Source organism: Daphnia pulicaria, chromosome 3 (assembly GCF_021234035.1).
Source record: "Daphnia pulicaria isolate SC F1-1A chromosome 3, SC_F0-13Bv2, whole genome shotgun sequence".
NCBI lineage: Eukaryota > Metazoa > Arthropoda > Branchiopoda > Diplostraca > Daphniidae > Daphnia > Daphnia pulicaria.
Genome location: NC_060915.1, coordinates 13187947 through 13205164, shown reverse-complemented (window position 1 = coordinate 13205164; position 17218 = coordinate 13187947). Strand labels below are relative to the sequence as shown.

Here is a 17218-nt window from a genome sequence, read left to right as displayed (position 1 = left end):
AAAGCATCACGCCGACGCCATACTACACAACCTCAACATTCGCAAAAAACGGTTACTACACTGAGGCACACTATTACTACACCACCAAGGCTCCAGAGTATTACACCGAAGCTGATGCTGCCCCGAGTTACATCATCAAACGTACTACACCGAGGCCCCCTAGTTCCTAGCTACTAAACCGAGCCTCCAACTTATTACACCACCAAAGCGGCTGAATACTACACCGAGCCGTCCAAGTACTACACCAACAAGGCTCCAGAGTATTACACCACAACTTTTGCTTCCCTGAGCCTCTACATCGAAGCCCCGAAGTATTACTCTGCCCTAAGCTACACAACTACAACTGAGGCGGCCAAGTACTACGCAGCCCCAACTTACTACACAGCGGCTGCTCCTTCGTACTACGTTGAACCGGAATACTACACCTAGGCTTCAGTTTACTACACCACAACCTATGCTACACCGAGGCCCCTATGTACTACACTACCAAGGCACCTGAGTATTATAACACTACTTACGCTGCTCCGACCAACTACACCGAAGCTCCGAAGTATTACTCTATCCCGAGTTACTACACCACTAAGGCACCTGAATATTACACCACACCTTACGCTTCTCCAACTTACTACAGGGACGCTCCTAAATATTATAAGTATGTTCAGATTTGTCGGTCATATCTTAATAGTTACTAGTCACTGGGAATTGTTGATTTTTAATAGGGAAATAGTTTTTTTAAACCTGGGTTATCATTGTGTACGACTTCGCTTGCCACCTAAAAGCCTTAAGACATTGCGACGTTTTCTTATTTTGGTTGGGTCTTTCCTATTTCGCATGTTGGAAGTGATTATTGCTCTAGTCGCTCCGCATTCCGACATATTCTAGTGTTTGAACAAATTTCATTTACAGGGCAAGTTACGAAAGAGACGTACTGTGTGGTGTTTACTAAAATTGATTGATGTTGACAGCTCTTTTTTTAACTTAAGTTGGCGTAACAAAAGAGTTGGAGATTATGTGTGGTTTATCATAGAAGTTTATTTATCAGTTGCTTGCCTATTACTTATGTAAAACTTGAAAGTTGTAAAAAATACACAAAGTCGTAAACTAAACATTTTTTTTATTACAAATTATGCAACATAGCAAACAAAAACATAAAGGAATTGCTTTATTGTCCCACCTCCACCCACAATTCCACCGGTGCATTGCCTAACAGGCGCCTTGCGGCTAGTTTTGGGCTGGTGCGACTTTCCGACCCCTCGGCATGAAAACCACGAGACCGAACAGCGCACGCAGCCCGTGCTAAGGAGCAGGGGAGAACAAAGGCGTGGCAACCAACAGGTTAACTAACACTAACACATATTACCAACAACAAATAATCCGCGCTGACACTTTGGAGATACCGGCGATGTTTTGGTGTCAATCTTCTCGACGTCTCCTCTGCATCATCTGAAGAAAGAGAAACAATTCTTATTAGAGTGACATGCCAATAAAAGTTACATATTACATGTAGGTACATCGATCTGTTATTTTTGGCTCAAAACTTAAAAGGCGCGCTTTAAATTTCTTAAAATCTAGCTAACAATATTGAAAACTGCACACATAACAAAGCTCACTTGCCAGTCTTTAAAAAAAATTCCGGAAGTAAACCGGAAGTAGCCACAGCTCCTCAACCATTGAGCTGTCATCAAATTAAACCACATATTCGTGATCTCCATGAAATTTGGGGTCGATTAGGTGTGATTTAAACGAAATCCAAAATTTGGCCAAAATCGAGAATTTTCCTGAACTATAGTTCAGGAAAACTCTCAAAACCGGAAGTACGAATACGTAAAAAATGAAACATGAACTTTACCACAAATTCGACGAGGATCACGAATAAGTGGTTCTTTTGTGCGTCAGATGAATTTTTACTGAACTACTGACTAAAATAAGTAAACCAGAAGTAGAAAAAAAAGACAATTATCGAAAATTTAACAAGTGAGCTTTGTTGGGGGAATAATAATCGTCAGTTATCACTAAATATTTCAACAAAATAACTTTCGATAAATGTTTAAAGAGATGTTCAAAGTAACAGAAACTGACTGTTTTGACAGCTGTTTAGACTGCAAATTATCAAAAAGCCATCTAGCGTTAGAAAAAAGAAGCGTCCAAGTAAACTTTGTTTGCGCGCAAGAAGGGCCTAATTTTGGAAACTATTACACAGACACAGTCTAACGCAACTAGACTATTGGTAGATAACCTAAGAAATTAAGTCAATTGTTGGTACCTAGGCATAATCCCGTGGTGAGTGACTGCAGGTGTGTAACAGCTGACGGAAGCGATCTTGAAGTGGTCCAGAAACTCGCCAAGTCGTCAGTGAAGTAAAACAAATCTTGTTTAAAAGCAGTGAAGCTAGATGAGCGTGCGTCGCGAAGATAAGGATGGAGAAGAATGTTGTTGAAAATCCTTCTTCCGTCATTGACAAAGGTCAGCATTGGCAAAAGAATCTCCGTGCTCTGTAAAACAAATTTTTACATTATTGAAAATATAACAATGAATAAAGCATTTACCATTTACCTTTTTTAAGAAGCACACTGAAATGTTCACGATGAAAAAACTGTAAAAATTGAATTCACAGCAACAAACAGCATTACTCCTTAGGTTGATGTAAATTTCCTGATGTCAAAGAAAGTGTCATGAAGTATTGCAGTAGCATCCATAACAACAAACATGCTGTTGCAGGGTTCACCACAAAAATTGCAAGATTCAGAAAAGTCTTATGGTTCAGGATACCTATGTAATAATAAGAAAATCTGAATTGTAATGGTCTGGTAGCAATAATGGGGAAATACCTTATCTCGGCAGATTTGTATTCTACTACATGTGGTCTTCAAACATGAGTTTTAGGCTTTTGACAGCATGATGGGGCTAATGAATGGAAGTTGACTGAGTGCTAAGTCAACTTGTTGGAATGACTTACACTGACAGTATGCATCTAGAAGACTAGAATTTGAAGAAATAAGTTGGTACAGTATAAAAATAAGGAAACTAGGTCAAGACTCAAGATAAACCTACACATGATACGAAATTCAATTTTGTAATTGAAATCGCAGGAATATAAGTATAAATTAGCTACAGTTTTGTTTCGCACTTTTCGGCTTCGCCTCGTTTGTAACAAGCTAACAACAACAAAGGCGATACTGGCGACATCTTGAGTTTTGAATCCTAAGTTGGTTGCACAGTCGCAGCTCGACGTTTTCGCCATCTAGGGTTGGGCATTTGAGTGGAGTCGGCCAAAAATTTGAATTTCACATTTCTACACAAAAATGGTCTTTGATTTGGCCTTCCAAAGCTTTTCCTAGTTTTATAATTGTATATAAAATTTAATTTAATTCTTTTTCTTTCACATTTCTGTCACTAGGTCGGCAATTTATCTTCAAAAGAAAATTCACCAATAAAATATTGCTGAAGAACTGATTTTATGGATTCTGATTTTACGGATGAAAAAACATAAAAAAATAAATTCAAAGACGATATGAAAAGTCAATTTGGTACAAGTATATATTTATGGACGTTTCTGGTTAGTCATACAGTGTGCAATTTTACGACGAACAACGTAGAACTCGAAAAGGACACAAATATTCGTTTGATCAAATATTATGGCAGTGAAATGGCCACGTCCGCATTACATTGGAAACCCTCGGATGTAATTGCAGTCATTTATATTTTTGTCGATTTTGTGATTTCGAAAAACATTTTCAATTGCGATAAAAACAGCATCAAAAGCGTGTGGATAGCTCATCGACTTGGCTCTTCTCATCCGCCTTTTATTCGCCATATTTTTCGAACAACAATTGGCTCAAGTCAATTCAATTTTGTAATAACAACTACTTCGAAATGATGGGGACGTGCACTATCAATGAAGGTAACGACTATTCACAAAAATTTTTTTGTCTTTTTTTGAACGGGTAGCAGTTGATGGCCGTAGGAAATAAAAAAAAAAATGTAAGATGAGTTCGTTGAACGCGATTACTTTGCTAATTTAAACGAGTCTCATAAATACAACACAAGCAGCATGGGGGTTATTCATTTAAAAAAAAAAAAAAGATTAGATTTTTTTTTTTTAGTTATCGTACACGTCCATTTTCCTTAAATAAACTCACATCCAATCATGTCCATGAAGACATTTACTCTAGTTCCCATTTCTTCTTTTTTGGTTAATGGAGAAAAAGGGAATTTGCATAAATTCTCGGGACTTACGTTTTTTCATTAACATTCAGTTTTTGAATCAAAAATAAAATTAAAGAGCCGCCAGCTGCACTACCAGTCGAAATAAGCGTGTGAACAATCGCGAGAGGACCCGCACCATTTGTTTTCCTCTAAGGGTGGGCACGGGTTGCCACCTCGACGGGCGTGAGTTAAGACTCTTCGAACACGTGTAGATTCACCGATGCCACAGCTCTTGGAACAGGCAGACCAAGCTCCCCATTCGCTGACGATGCAATGGCGTGGCCCACCTGCTTATTTGGGGGTAGAAAAAAGTAATAATTTTTATAAAACTTGCATGCATTTAAAAAAAAAGATTTAAAATGAATAACAATCGGATTCTGACTGGACAAGTAAAATAGTTGAATGCACGAAACCAAATGCAAGTGTAATTTTGAAAATGCCCAAATTATCTTTTTAAAAGCTGATGAATACAATTGTTGAAATCAAACCAGGTTGAACGACAAGGCAAAAAAAAGCCAAAATTGAAATAATCAAAAACCAGAAAAATCAAAGATGATTCTACAAGGTGATATCTTTATTAATTTGAGATGCTTTTTCTATTTTTAGGGCGTGACTTACTCAAATTCGACCACTTGCGCCCTCGTCTATTTTTCTTTGCTCTTTCGTCGCGACTGTAGTCGGTGACGAGTGATTTGAGTAGCGACGATTTTTTGGTCGATTCGCTTTTGGATTTGGCGCCAGACGACGATTTCTTGTTGCTCTTTTTCCGCAGGGTTTCGTTGTTCTGTTCGTCCACGTCTTCGCTTTCTTCACGGTCGGCTTGCTCGACGTATCTCTCAGAAGGAACTGTCGTTGAGGTGGTGCTGGAAGTTGATGACGACGTGTCAACTCCCTGCTGTGTGAGAAGAACATCTTCCAGCTGCGGCGTTGGCGTATCACTGGTGGGCGCCAGAGTCACGGCGTCAAAGATTTCAGCCAGAGCGTACTCTTTCACCTAATTTAAAAAACAAAACAAATAGGATAGATTATTATAGACATTGCATATATGCTAACAAATTTATTTTAACTGTGATGGCTTCAACTTAAATTGCTGAAATGTTTCTAGGGCTCATTTTTAGTTGTCAGCAAACGAAATGTTTTGGTGGGAGGCCAAGCCTTTGCACAAATAACTCGTTGTTAATAACTCACAAATTCGTCAGCATTTTTAACAGTGCTATGCGCATCACTTCCGCAAGTAATTAGGGTCAACCAAAAATAATTAGCGCGTCCTGTAAATTGATGCTACTGAATCGTCGGCATCAACTTGGATTACTTTAGCATATTTTATAGTTATAAGTCGATGAAAAATAAATAAATGGTTCAGTAGAGTCAAGTGTCCATTCAATAATCTACAGCGGACCCATTTGCGTAAACATAAATCAAAAGCCAGGAAACCCAGTCCCATTTCCCAGCATTCAATATGAGCTCTACCAAGTGCTGATATCAAACATGTGTGACTAAGAAAACCCCCGAGTTGAATTTCCGGAATCCCGACCTCGGAATGAGGTGAGGGTCTCACACGCAACACACTTGCCATTTTCCTAGCACAGCGCAATTAAGGCTAATGCAAATCCTTTTACCTTTTTTAAAAAATAAAAATAAAAATGAAGGTTTTGATTACCTTGACAAAGAAAAATGTGGCAATAGGAGGCAGATCGTTGAGATCTGGATAGTAAAAGGAATTGGCCGGATGGTTTGGCATGTTGGACGTGATGCGGAAAATTTTTTCCGTCGGATCCGACGGCCAATTGGGAGAAGTGAAAGTGAATCCGTTGTCAGTTCCACCATCCATGGGTCCAACCTTAAAAATAATAATAAAAAAGTATTAACCAAACTTGGCATTCAATTTAAATTGATTAAAATCCGTACCTTGATCGCAACACTGTCAACCCATTGGCCATCGATGCACAGATTGAAACTGTCTAGTCCGACAAACCAATCCGGCGAAGGAACAATTCGCGATGCCAGCGACACCTAAAAATTAAATTTCAAAAATTCAAAATCGTAAACGAGGGCGAACAAATAAAAATTATGAAAATTAAATTTACCCTCGAATGATTGCTGTCTACAAAGAATTCGGCTTCAGTTTTGCCTTCGCCGGCCGTGACGGGCGGGGCGTTGAACTCGTCAAAGATGCCGCCCTCTCCTTGCGACTGCGCGTCCAAAGTGTCGCTTCTGCCCGTCTCGGTAAACTCCTTGAATCCTTCGGTGGACGCCTGACTGATTCGGAACAGGGTGTAGCTCGAGTCGTGAGACCGACCTGTTGTGGCAATTTCGGTATTTAATTTCAGCAATTAATTGAAGGCTCGTTTTAATTTAAATTCCAAATAGAAAAACGAAAGAAACAAAAAACTAAAATTGGGGCTGTTACTTGATGAATATCAAATTAAGAAAAAAAAGAATGAATTACAGTGTATATCAGTGAGCGTGAAAGAACTTTTTGGGGAGGGAGGGGGAAACGAAAAAAAACAATTTCAAAGAATATCATCCATCAAAAAACCCAACAACATCCCAGCAAGTTATTCAAGGCACTCGTGTGCAACCGGCCCAACCATAAATCTAAACTAGGCACACATCTGTGACTCTAAATTGGTATATCCCCCACAGCACAGCTACACATCAAGGTGTGTACATCAACTATTTGTCTCTGGTAGAAACAACCCTAACAACTTTTAATCAAAAGCTCTCGGCATATAGACTCTTTTAATTTTAGGAGCTCTAGGAAGCTTTGAAATGTTTTTAAGGAGCGGCATAAGCGACGAGTCGACCTCATTAGATCTCTAGTGCCTAACCTCTTTTGATTAGTTTACCAGATCTAAAACGTATATATGTTGTATGATACATGGAAGGTGTCCTTGAATGAAATCGACCTTGTATATAAGATTGCAGCTGAGCTATTCAATAATAAAGACAAGAGTAGTGTACTCGACAAATATTCTAATTTGGTTAATAAAAAAAGAAGATGACGTATGCTCGCACACACACACGCGCGCCAAAAAGGCCAATGCAAATATTTCAAAATGAAAAAAAAGGCCAAACTGCTGAATGAGAAAGCGGTTGATGACTCGCACATATATGTACATGGCGAAATTGTTTGCGTGTGTGCAATATTTTCTTCGGGTTTGCAACTAGTTCAAGGCCGAAACGAACTTGACATTCATAAGAAATAGCGAAAGGAGTTGTTTGCGCTTACCGATGACTTTGGACCATTGAGCGGGAGGTCGCCATTCCGGATATTGTTTGGGGAACAACGTTCGCGACCAGTGGGTTGCCAGCGTCACTTTGTAGACCATCAACTTGTCGGGATCGCAGAGGAAAGGGCTCCTCTCTTTGGCCGTGGCTGCGGCTGCGGCTGCTGCGGTGGAGACGAATGAGCTGGGCGGCGATCGCTTGGTGGAGCGCGGCTTGGCCGTGGCCAGGCTGACGATCAGCAAAATCACCAAGAATGGAAGCACATGGCTCGTTGTTCTGACAACATACCACATCGTGACTAATACAAGTAGTAGACGAAGAAGTAAAGGTTCTAAACGGGTGAGAGAGTTGAGAATGTGCAGAGAGAAATAGAGAGAAATTGGCGCGGCCGCAGTTGAGGGGAACCCTAACAGGCTGGCACGGATCGACAAATGTGTAAGAGAGAGAAGGAGAAAGTATCAGTGACTTGCAAGCCGTCTGGCTAGCGACTGAGCTCGGATAGTGGCCACACAACCCATTAAAAGAGCTGAGACTTGCTCGCTAGCTCACGTTGTGTAAGGGACACAGCCACCAGGGCAGGCCGGGCGTGTGTGTAGGATACCTAGTCACGCTATTTTCACACACACACACATATCCTTCATTTCCGTGCCAAAGGCGAGTTCAATTGAAGGGGCTTGACCAACAAAATTCGTTTTTCTCTTTTTTTGGCCTTTCCGTTTTTTCTTGTCAATGGCACAACAGAAAAATGAAATGATGAGATTTGTCACGGGATTTCGGGCTAATTCGCTTGTATTATTATATAATTGACGCTGGCCAAAAAAAAAAAGGGGTAGGCCTTTGTATATGTAAACTTTATGCATATTGAAGAGTTGTATATGTGTGGTGGCGCCCATTTTTTCTTTCGTTGGGTTTTTTATTCATAAAAACCCGTTGAATGATCCAACCAACCAACCGCGACTCTGCTGAGAAAAAATAATGACGTAAACTACCAAGGCTTGGCCACTGTTTCTTCGTCATTTCCCTCCCGGTGTTGTTATTATTAAGAAGACATCTATCATTTTCCATTCCACTTACCCTATCTGTCTTTGTAAGGCCCTTTTTGTTTCTTTCTTCGGGTTTTGGTTTTTTAAATACCAGCACATGGGCTTGTTTAATCAAGCCTTTGTTTACAGTGATAATTAAATCACACACAGATATACTCAACAACGCAACAAATGAAAGTATAGGAACTGGAATATTATTAAGGTGCGCTGAAGGCGGAGTTTTTCAAAAAACTATCCAACCAGAACAACAATTGAGTTTTTTCGGGTTATCTGATGGTGACTAAAAAAGGTAATCGACTCTCCTTTTTGATCATCAGACTCTGCTGACACTAGCACCACACTTCTCAATATCACTAGAGCTGAGCTAGATAGTCTTTCATCATTTGGTTTCATTGCGTCACATCCGTAACACATTCATTGTCATTTCTTGGGTGCGACCGACAGTAGACGCACATCAATTCCGAGGTTGGAAAATTAGTGTAAAGACACAAGTAAGACGGGACTCTTTTTATAAAAATCCCCCCAAACGGCTGCTGCTGAGACTGCTGTTGCTAGACAGCTTGGCGCCTGGGATTTAGTCGGGTATTTACGCAAAAAGAAGAAGAAGAAAATAAACAAAAAAGCGTCGTGTGGCCTCCGGAAGGACTGAAAATAAAATACAAAAATGTGTACATGAAACCCCAAGAAGAAGTGAAGATTTTTGGCCTCAATCCAAGCCAAACTTTCTACATGATAAAAAACGCGCAGTTCAAACAGACACAAAAATTTGTCACAAACGAGAAATTGTTGGACATTCATCTCTCTCTCTCTCTGGTTTGTATTATTATAATTGCATGGCCTTTTGTTGTGCCTGGGCTTATAGATATGTATTCCTTTTTCCATATGGTGTATACATAATACGTTGTGGCCGGCTTATGGGCGAGTTAACAAGGCAGCACCTAGGAAACTGCCCACGCGTCGTACGTACATCCACACACACAAAAGAAAACCAACTTTCTAAAGGTTCTAGTTAAGAAAGAAAAAGAAGAAAAACACTCGTAATGGGCTTTATACATTTTTCATTGAAATTCTAAGCAGCAGCTGGGGCTGGGTGCAGCCGATACCGGTGCATACTAATGCACCGGTGCAGGTGTTACGCATCACGACACCACCACGTCGGGATGCAGGGGAAACACAAATCAAAACTTTTCTACGACATGATGGATGCCCCACACTAAGTGCCGCTCTTACTACACCCTTTTTATCTCTACAGTCTATTAGATATTCCACCAGATATAATCCTGATAAACATTTTTTTTTGAATTTGTCCAACGCGCGGGAAAATTTAAAAAATTTAAATGATGTAAGTATCAGCTCAGTGTTATTATCGGTGAGTTGACAAGGGAGGCATCAGAGACCATGACCGACTGTCATTTTGGTAGACAACCCATCCGCATATTATAAATAAATAACGACCTTCTTCTTCTTCTACTTGGTGTGCACCTTTTACCTTAACCTTTAGATCTGTGATTCCGCCAATACTTTCAGCCTTGGTTCCAATTCTTATACCACCCCGAAAAGAGTTTCTTGTTTGCCTTGCGACGACGATAAACAATTCATAAAAACCAAATGCTGCTGTCTTATCTGAGGTGCCATCAACCTTTCACTGTGCAAAATAGACTTGGATATTTTTAAAATATTAAAGCATGTTAGTTGGTTGAATTAGGCAGCCTCATCCGTGTCTTACAAGTTTTTCGAGTCTATAGGATAAACCTCTTGTATGTTCTTTAGCTTCTATACAACTGCTGCTGCTGACTCATGTCATCCTCTCTCCCATGTCTTATTCTTTCTGATTTTCTTTTGGCTGTGGGCTTGGAGGGGAATAGTATCCGACCTTGGTAGTGACTTGAGCCACAGCGGAGAACATTTTCATTGACTGGGACTTGAGTGTGTGTGTGTGTGTGCGACCCACCTCACTTTTTTTGGCTAGCCCAGCAGAGCTCAGAGTCGACCAGAACAACTTCCGGTAGCCGACCATATATAGGAAAGCCCCAAGTGATACAAAATAAGTGCCCACGAAAGAAGAAACAGATTGAAACAAAAATATATCCAGCCATAAAAATAAAGAAAACATGATTCTTTTGGATATTTACATGAGACTGAAATAGCATATTTATTGAGACAGGCATTACACCCATTTGGTCTTCTATACCCGAAACGGGAGACCACCTAAGGTGCGCTAGGAACTTGTAGCGTCCGCTTCTATATTCTAATTCCCAATGATGTAAAAAGATTAAATTATAATTATGTTTGACATTTGGCAAATTCGATGAGCGCGAATTTCGAATGTTTAAAAAAAAAAGTTGTTGGCCACTAAACGTGACGACGCCGGACCCATTGAGGTTCCATCATGAGCAAGGTTATACGCTGTGTGCTGCTGGGGCGATGAAAAGCGTGTGAGACTCTATTGTTTTGCTGATTCTGCTGCTGGTGGTAAACTCCCAAAAGCTGCGACCTCTACTTCCCAAGGTGAACTCTCGTCTCGGAGAAGGAGGCCTTGAATCAATGTGTAAGGATCGGCCCATTTGGCGTCGATTAGTCAGGACATCGTCGGCATCTGCGGGGCCCTTTTTTGGCGCGCGCCACAACCAACATTTAATTCCTTCATCTCACTAGACTATATTGAGGTCAACAGGAACCACTTGACAACCTTTAAATCAGACAAAATCAACTCTTCCCTATTCGGCTACTACTACCTGTAGTAACAGAAATCGACAGTTCTCGGCAATCACTTAATTGTCCATTTCAATTACGTCATCCATCCATTCCTCAACTTTTTCCTTTTTATAATAATTGATCCGACACAAGTTTGCGATGGACATCCGGTGGAAATCAAAATGATGAAACAAAGTCGTGAGTTTGCTTGACGTCAAGAAAATGTCGTGACGTGACATCAACAACAAAAGAAAAAGATAAAAAAGATAAAAAAAATTCGCGCATATCTCGTGAAGAATCGGCAAGAGCAAAGAGGAGCGGTTCAATTAGTAGGTCAATGCCGAGAGATGCCCACACGGTTTGCGCCTGCCTTCCTCGTCGGTCGACTGTGTCCACACAAACATTCGTGCAACTTTTTCTTCTTTCGCTGATTGGGAGTAGATGCGCAGCAGCCGCCCATTCTAATCACATTAGATTTGAATGAATCGCATCTAAATCTTCTTTGGCACTTCAAATAAAAATACCCAAGTGATTTTTCTACTTTTTTGAAATAAGAAATGGGCGCTGTATGGTGAATGGCGTGTGTGTGTGCAGCTTTCACAAGACAAGTCTGAAGGAGTGTTTGTGATGTGCTTGGCTCATGAGTGACTCGAGATTTTTTATTTTATTTTTTCTTGTTGTAATATCTTGCAGAATCATTTTGTGATCAGCGGGCTCTGCTGTTATTTTCAAAAGCCCAGAGTCTTGTTATTCAAATGATTTGGCGGGACCCGAGCTGTACAACTTTGAGTTTCCCGCGAAGAAACAACAGACCACATGCAGCAGCAGGGACTTTTTTAATAGGTCACTCTTGCAACTTGCATCAGATTTTTTGAATCAAGAAAACAAAAAATCAAATCAAATGACGCGCTTGATTCTAATGCGGAAAAGGCCAAGAATTTCTATTGGCAAAAGTGAAACAAGACCGGAGGCTATGCTAGCGCGCTACACGTCCGAATCTTTTCAAGGAAATCGTTTAATCAAACGAGAAGAGATAGTAACAACACTAAGGTTGCGAAACATAATACAGGCAGCTATAGCTATAGCTATAGCGAGAGAGCGAATAATTAAGTGGCAGGAAGGAATGTGTTGGGACAAGTTGCAAACTGTTGGTTAGAAAACAGCAAGTGGGTCAATGTCAGACAGCCCGTGCTGCTGCTGCTGCTGGTATGTGTTTCTGCCCAAAAAGTACCGCATACATCACGATCGCGTCCGCAGCACGTTATGACTACCACGTGCGAATTCAGTTGATTTTTCAGACTTTTTCAAGAAATAAGAAAATGAGGCCATATATAAAGGAGAGCCTGGCTTTTTTTTATTTTCTTCAAACAACGTTATACTGTACTACCCCGAGGTGGTTCCGAGGCCACATGCAAAATTGGGAAGCAGCTTCAAGGGAAAACAAGGCGAAACTGCTGTATTTACCACTAGTAATAAGGAAAATCAAATTTGTGTATGATTCAATTAGACTTGGCCGTTTTATAGGCTCGAACCTTTTTTTTTGAAATTGGCGCGTCTTCAACGTCAAATGTGTTTGATAGTTTTATATTCGTTTTTAGTATCATTTTGGGCTCTGTTTTATTTTCCTGTTTGGATATATAGTGTGTTGAAGGTGGCGCTGAAAAGAAATGGAAGTGGGTCAACTCTTTCCCCTTCGCTGCTGCTGCTGCTGCTGTGCGTTTTCGGTTCCTGTATATTTATTCCTTCTCCTCATCAGCTTTGCAATAACTATTGGGTTATATACGATTTCTTTGGTCGAGACTGCTCTGGTGAAAGGATTTACGATGACCGGCTTGACCGCCAAGCCGCTCAAGTGGCCGATCGGCGAGAGATGTTGAAATCAGATTATTATTATGAAACTCAATTGGACGAGTCAGTCGAGGCCAAAGCAAATATACTACGTCGAGATTTTGTTTCGCTAATTTATTTACGGGGAATTAATCGATCGGATCATTTGTCGCTATACATTTCCTGGACTTTCTTTATAGTCAAAATACGAATGATATTTAATAACATCGCACAGCCGCATCAATTACTTTTACGGGAATACATTTTTGAACTTTGTTTGGAAAGGAGAGTTTCAAAATTAATTACAAATCACTTTAATCAAATTTTTTTTTTAAATCGCGTTTGCATTTGAATGGATAAGTTGCGTGCCGTGTTTACTACCATGTAAGTAGGCCTATCAACAATCGGTCAAATCTTTAATGCGACAACAATGGGCGTAGGAACTTTGTTGTCGACTTCCTTTTCGGTATAATGAAAGTTGATGAAAGATTTTTGAATTTCAAACGAGTTTAAAAAAAATTAAAAGAAATCAAGCGTTAATTAATGTAACGGTTGAGTCATTTTCACACACCAAAAATTTCGGCCAGCGGAATGATTCTAATAGGCGCTATACAATGATGGTCATTCGAAATTTGGCTGGGGAAAAAGAACGGAAATATTAAAATCACCAAGGGCTGCCGCAAAAATTTCGCTTGCACCAAAGTATAGTCGTCCAAACAAGGCCAATTACTCCCGTTTAAAAAGAAAGAAAGAGGGTGTAAATGAGACGTTTTCGTTCACCACAAGGAAATGAAACAAATCAACCGTATTGTAAACTAAAATGCTCAAAGTGACGTCAAATGAACTTCATATGTCTATTGATATCCTTTCGCCTGTTTAGTCTGGATCCCATATTTACTAGACAAATTTTTCGCAAAGTAATGAGACAAAAATGTGAGGGTCGTCGGGTGAAATGTTGGTATTAGCGCGCGCAGATACCTTGGAGATGTGAGAGGTGACTCATTTAACGGGAGTAAACATACAGCAGAGAGAGAGAGAGGTGGGGAACCTTAAGAGAAACTGTACTAATTAGGGAAATTTTCGTTACCGTGTCGACCGAAATAGATCTCCACTGCTTTGGGGCTTGACAGAATGCAGGCCAGATGCTTGGTAATGATAGTCAGACGCAGTTCGGGATATATAAGTTCTCGGGAAAATAGAAAAACAAAAAACAAAAAGACATTTAAACTCAGGCTGGAAAACGGTTGGCCTAAAAACCATTTTAGTCACTCCTACGCAGGTGATATCCATTCCAGCTTTTTTTATTTTTTATTTTCAAAGAAAATATCGCTGCAAAATTCACGCTCAAAGATTTATTCGTCGCCCTTTTTTTTTTTTAATTTTTTATTATTATTTTGTCCACAACCGATTTATTAGATGCACATAAAAAGGAGGTTGTTTTTTCGAAATTTTCGAATACGCCCGCAAACGGGTTTTTCATCAAAGTTCTAGATGTGATACTATCTATTTTGATGAGTGACGAATCAAACTAAAAAAGGATACCTACAACACGAGACTCATCGTGAATAAAAAATGTCCATTGCATGAGAGACTAACCTTCACCACCGTCACACACATGCACGCGCGCAATGTTCTCTTTCCAGTCGTTTTAATTGCATTAGTCCACCTAACTCGCCCGTGATGGTCACACACAAACATGCTGTGATCTTATATACAATGGTTGTTGTACATCGACACAAGAAATCGGAGACACGCACGCAGACAATTCAAGCCATGCGTAGATAATTCAGTTTGATGGAAAGGAAATGAAATATTTCACCGTTTGATGTATGGGAATTGCGCACACTTTTCGTCAAGGCCATTTAGTCCTTCAAAAAATGTCTAAATAAGGAGATCATTTTTTGAATGAAAAGATCAATTCAATTTCCCAAGCTCTAGATTTTATTATGACCGAAAAATAAATTCAAAAGGCTCTCGAATCATAGCTGTAACATGTGGACTCTTTTTTTAGACCTAACTATAACGTGTTGGCGCAATTTGGTTGACCAGATTTCTAGTCAAGCTGACAAAACTAGAAATAGGCGTGGCAGAAACTAGATTTTAAAGCCCTGGATATTGATAGTCGAAGTCAAAATCCCAAGTTTTAATGCCCGATTTCCCCATTTACACAATGTCGAGTTCCAAGTAGTCCAAGACCGTAAATTAATTTGATTATAAAGCTGTACGGATTGAAGCTAATTAGTCATGGCCAATGAAACTAACTGCAAATAAACTATTGTTGAATCAGCTTATTTTGAACGTTTCAAAGGACATAAAAAACAAAACAAAAAAATAATTGAAGTAAAAATGAGAATTTAGTATTTTCAATTTTACCTAAATGAAAGTTATGGTGGTTTACGCATTCAATTTGGTATTAGGTTGATAAAGCACCTTTGCGTGTCTGCACAAGAACACAAGGGTAACGCGCGTGACACACGGAAGCGAGTGCCAAGTGGAAATTTGAAAACAGAACAGAAAATAATATCAGTAAAGAATGGCAGATCATGACACAGAAAAATAGACATAAATATCCTTGACCATTTCAAATTTGTGCAATATAACTGCAAATAAGAGGGGGCAGCTGCAGGTGTGGGGGCAGGTCTCTTTTGGGTCCAAGTTCAAATATTTTGAAAATTGTTTTCCTCGCAGAGTTTGCGATAAACAAAACAAAACAAGCCTGATCTGCAGTCGTTCTACATATTATGCGCTAATTAATGAACCCTGACCGAGTCAACGAAAACGGCAAGAGAAAACAGTTCCAGTCAATAACGGCCTAGCTCAGGAATAATCATACCAACTATTTATAATCAACGCTACCTAATAGTCGGAGTAGTAGGAAAAAAAGAGATAAATGTTTCCTACCTTGATGTCTGGGAAATGCATCCAGGCATCCATCCACAAGTGATCCATCCATCCGCTGAAAAGTTGAGTCCACCAGTCGGGATAGGGAGAAAAGGGGGTCCTCGTGAATACACCCACATTCACATGAAGTGTACACGAGGACATTTAAAGAAAGAAGGAAGAGATACGTAGCTCGGCCATGGGTAGAATCTCCAATCAACAGGGATGCTGTTTGCCTAAGTAAAAAATAAAAATGGGTTAACGAAAAATATTGACAGTAACAACAACTCAACAAGGAAGGAAAAATTGAAAATGGGCAGATAGTGGGTAAACCTAATTTTTAATAAACAGGAGAATTTAAGGTTTTAATGTAATACATTGCATTTGTGCAAGTCATGCATTATTCAATTATCTAGCAGGTCACAGGAATAAATAACGAAAATCATATACCCAAGCGATGAGACTGAGATTGTTGCTGATTGACAGGACAATAGCAGCACCAGCAAAACTTGCATATCATGTTGTTATTATGATGACTGACTCAGGCCTCAAATCTGCACAAAGAAAAAGGTTATACGGTGCAAACAAACTGCCATGCATCGACAGGGGGCCTTTCATGATAAGTGTTAGTCAGGAGCTAACATTTCACAATTTTGGGTTTAACCATTAAACAGGTTTACCTCATCTATTTAAGCTTCCATTATCATTCTATTTGTATTTTTAGTTTTATTTACCTGCTAAACAGCATGGAGTGTGTATGAAGCGATTCTATTTAAAGAGCCACGACACCAGAGTTGACACGACGACCACATTTTTCTTATTTTATGTGTTATTTTGTGTGCAGCCACGTGCACGTTTCCCAAAATGTGATCGTCCCGTTTTCTTTTGTAATCTTGAACTTGAGTCTCTTTTTCGAAACTTGGAAACAAAACGTAAGCAGACGACCCTTTTGTTTCTATTATTCTATTAGCGCCATCTTGTAAAGAATTTGATAGAAATATTAAAAATATCCCCGCTAAATCCAAACCGCTTAAAAACGATCAAAAGCAGTTTTCTCACCGGTGCTCGACATCCGCTGAACGAGTCGGGATTATTTAATAGTTGGTGAAAAAGTTACACTAAGTTTAAATTAAAAACGAAACCCTCAGATAATTACTTTAAGACCGCTACAATATAAGACCCTTTGGGACCCTCTGGGAAGTCAATAGGGAATAAATTTAAAACTCACGTCTAAGCAAATAATCTGGGCCAATATTTTTACAAAACACAAATGAATTGTTTAAATGAAGAATTTCCGTCCATTACAATGAAAAGTTAAAAGGAAAACCGGATGCACA

At 39.7% G+C, this 17218-nt stretch overlaps 1 protein-coding gene and 1 long non-coding RNA gene across 4 annotated transcripts; both read right to left on the bottom strand.

Annotated features, from left to right (window-relative positions):
- Nucleotides 1-1389: 1389 nt before the first annotated feature.
- LOC124328620 lies at nucleotides 1390-3180 on the bottom strand. Its single transcript, XR_006916379.1, has 5 exons — nucleotides 3052-3180; nucleotides 2829-2979; nucleotides 2554-2769; nucleotides 2264-2492; nucleotides 1390-1443 (listed from the first exon to the last, which is right to left on the bottom strand). It is a non-coding gene; the product is annotated as an uncharacterized LOC124328620 (long non-coding RNA).
- Nucleotides 3181-3519: 339 nt separating this feature from the next.
- LOC124328524 lies at nucleotides 3520-16775 on the bottom strand. 3 transcript variants are annotated; one of them, XM_046787340.1, is made up of 8 exons: nucleotides 16616-16775; nucleotides 16332-16435; nucleotides 15903-16117; nucleotides 6294-6505; nucleotides 6115-6219; nucleotides 5867-6046; nucleotides 4825-5200; nucleotides 3520-4496 (listed from the first exon to the last, which is right to left on the bottom strand). In XM_046787340.1, exons 2-8 carry the CDS (start codon nucleotides 16394-16396, stop codon nucleotides 4297-4299), a joined length of 1353 nt encoding a protein of 450 aa, XP_046643296.1. In that variant the 5' UTR covers nucleotides 16397-16435; nucleotides 16616-16775; the 3' UTR covers nucleotides 3520-4296. The 3 variants fall into 3 exon arrangements, with proteins under 3 accessions (XP_046643296.1, XP_046643294.1, XP_046643293.1); XM_046787338.1 differs by lacking the exons at nucleotides 15903-16117; nucleotides 16332-16435; nucleotides 16616-16775 and adding an exon at nucleotides 7439-7946 and having other exon boundaries at nucleotides 3520-4493; XM_046787337.1 differs by lacking the exons at nucleotides 15903-16117; nucleotides 16332-16435; nucleotides 16616-16775 and adding an exon at nucleotides 7439-7945.
- Between the last annotated feature and the right edge of the window lie 443 nt (nucleotides 16776-17218).

What these genes read in the sequence shown, in the direction of transcription:
- LOC124328524 (XM_046787337.1), bottom strand. Translation starts at nt 7,730, where the DNA reads ATGTGGTATGTTGTCAGAACAACGAGCCATGTGCTTCCATTCTTGGTG. An exon ending in TCAATGGTCCAAAGTCATCG is followed by an intron (nt 6,506 to 7,438) that starts GTAAGCGCAAAC and finishes TTGCCACAACAG; the next exon opens with GTCGGTCTCACGACTCGAGC. An exon ending in TTGACAGTGTTGCGATCAAG is followed by an intron (nt 6,047 to 6,114) that starts GTACGGATTTTA and finishes ATTATTTTTAAG; the next exon opens with GTTGGACCCATGGATGGTGG.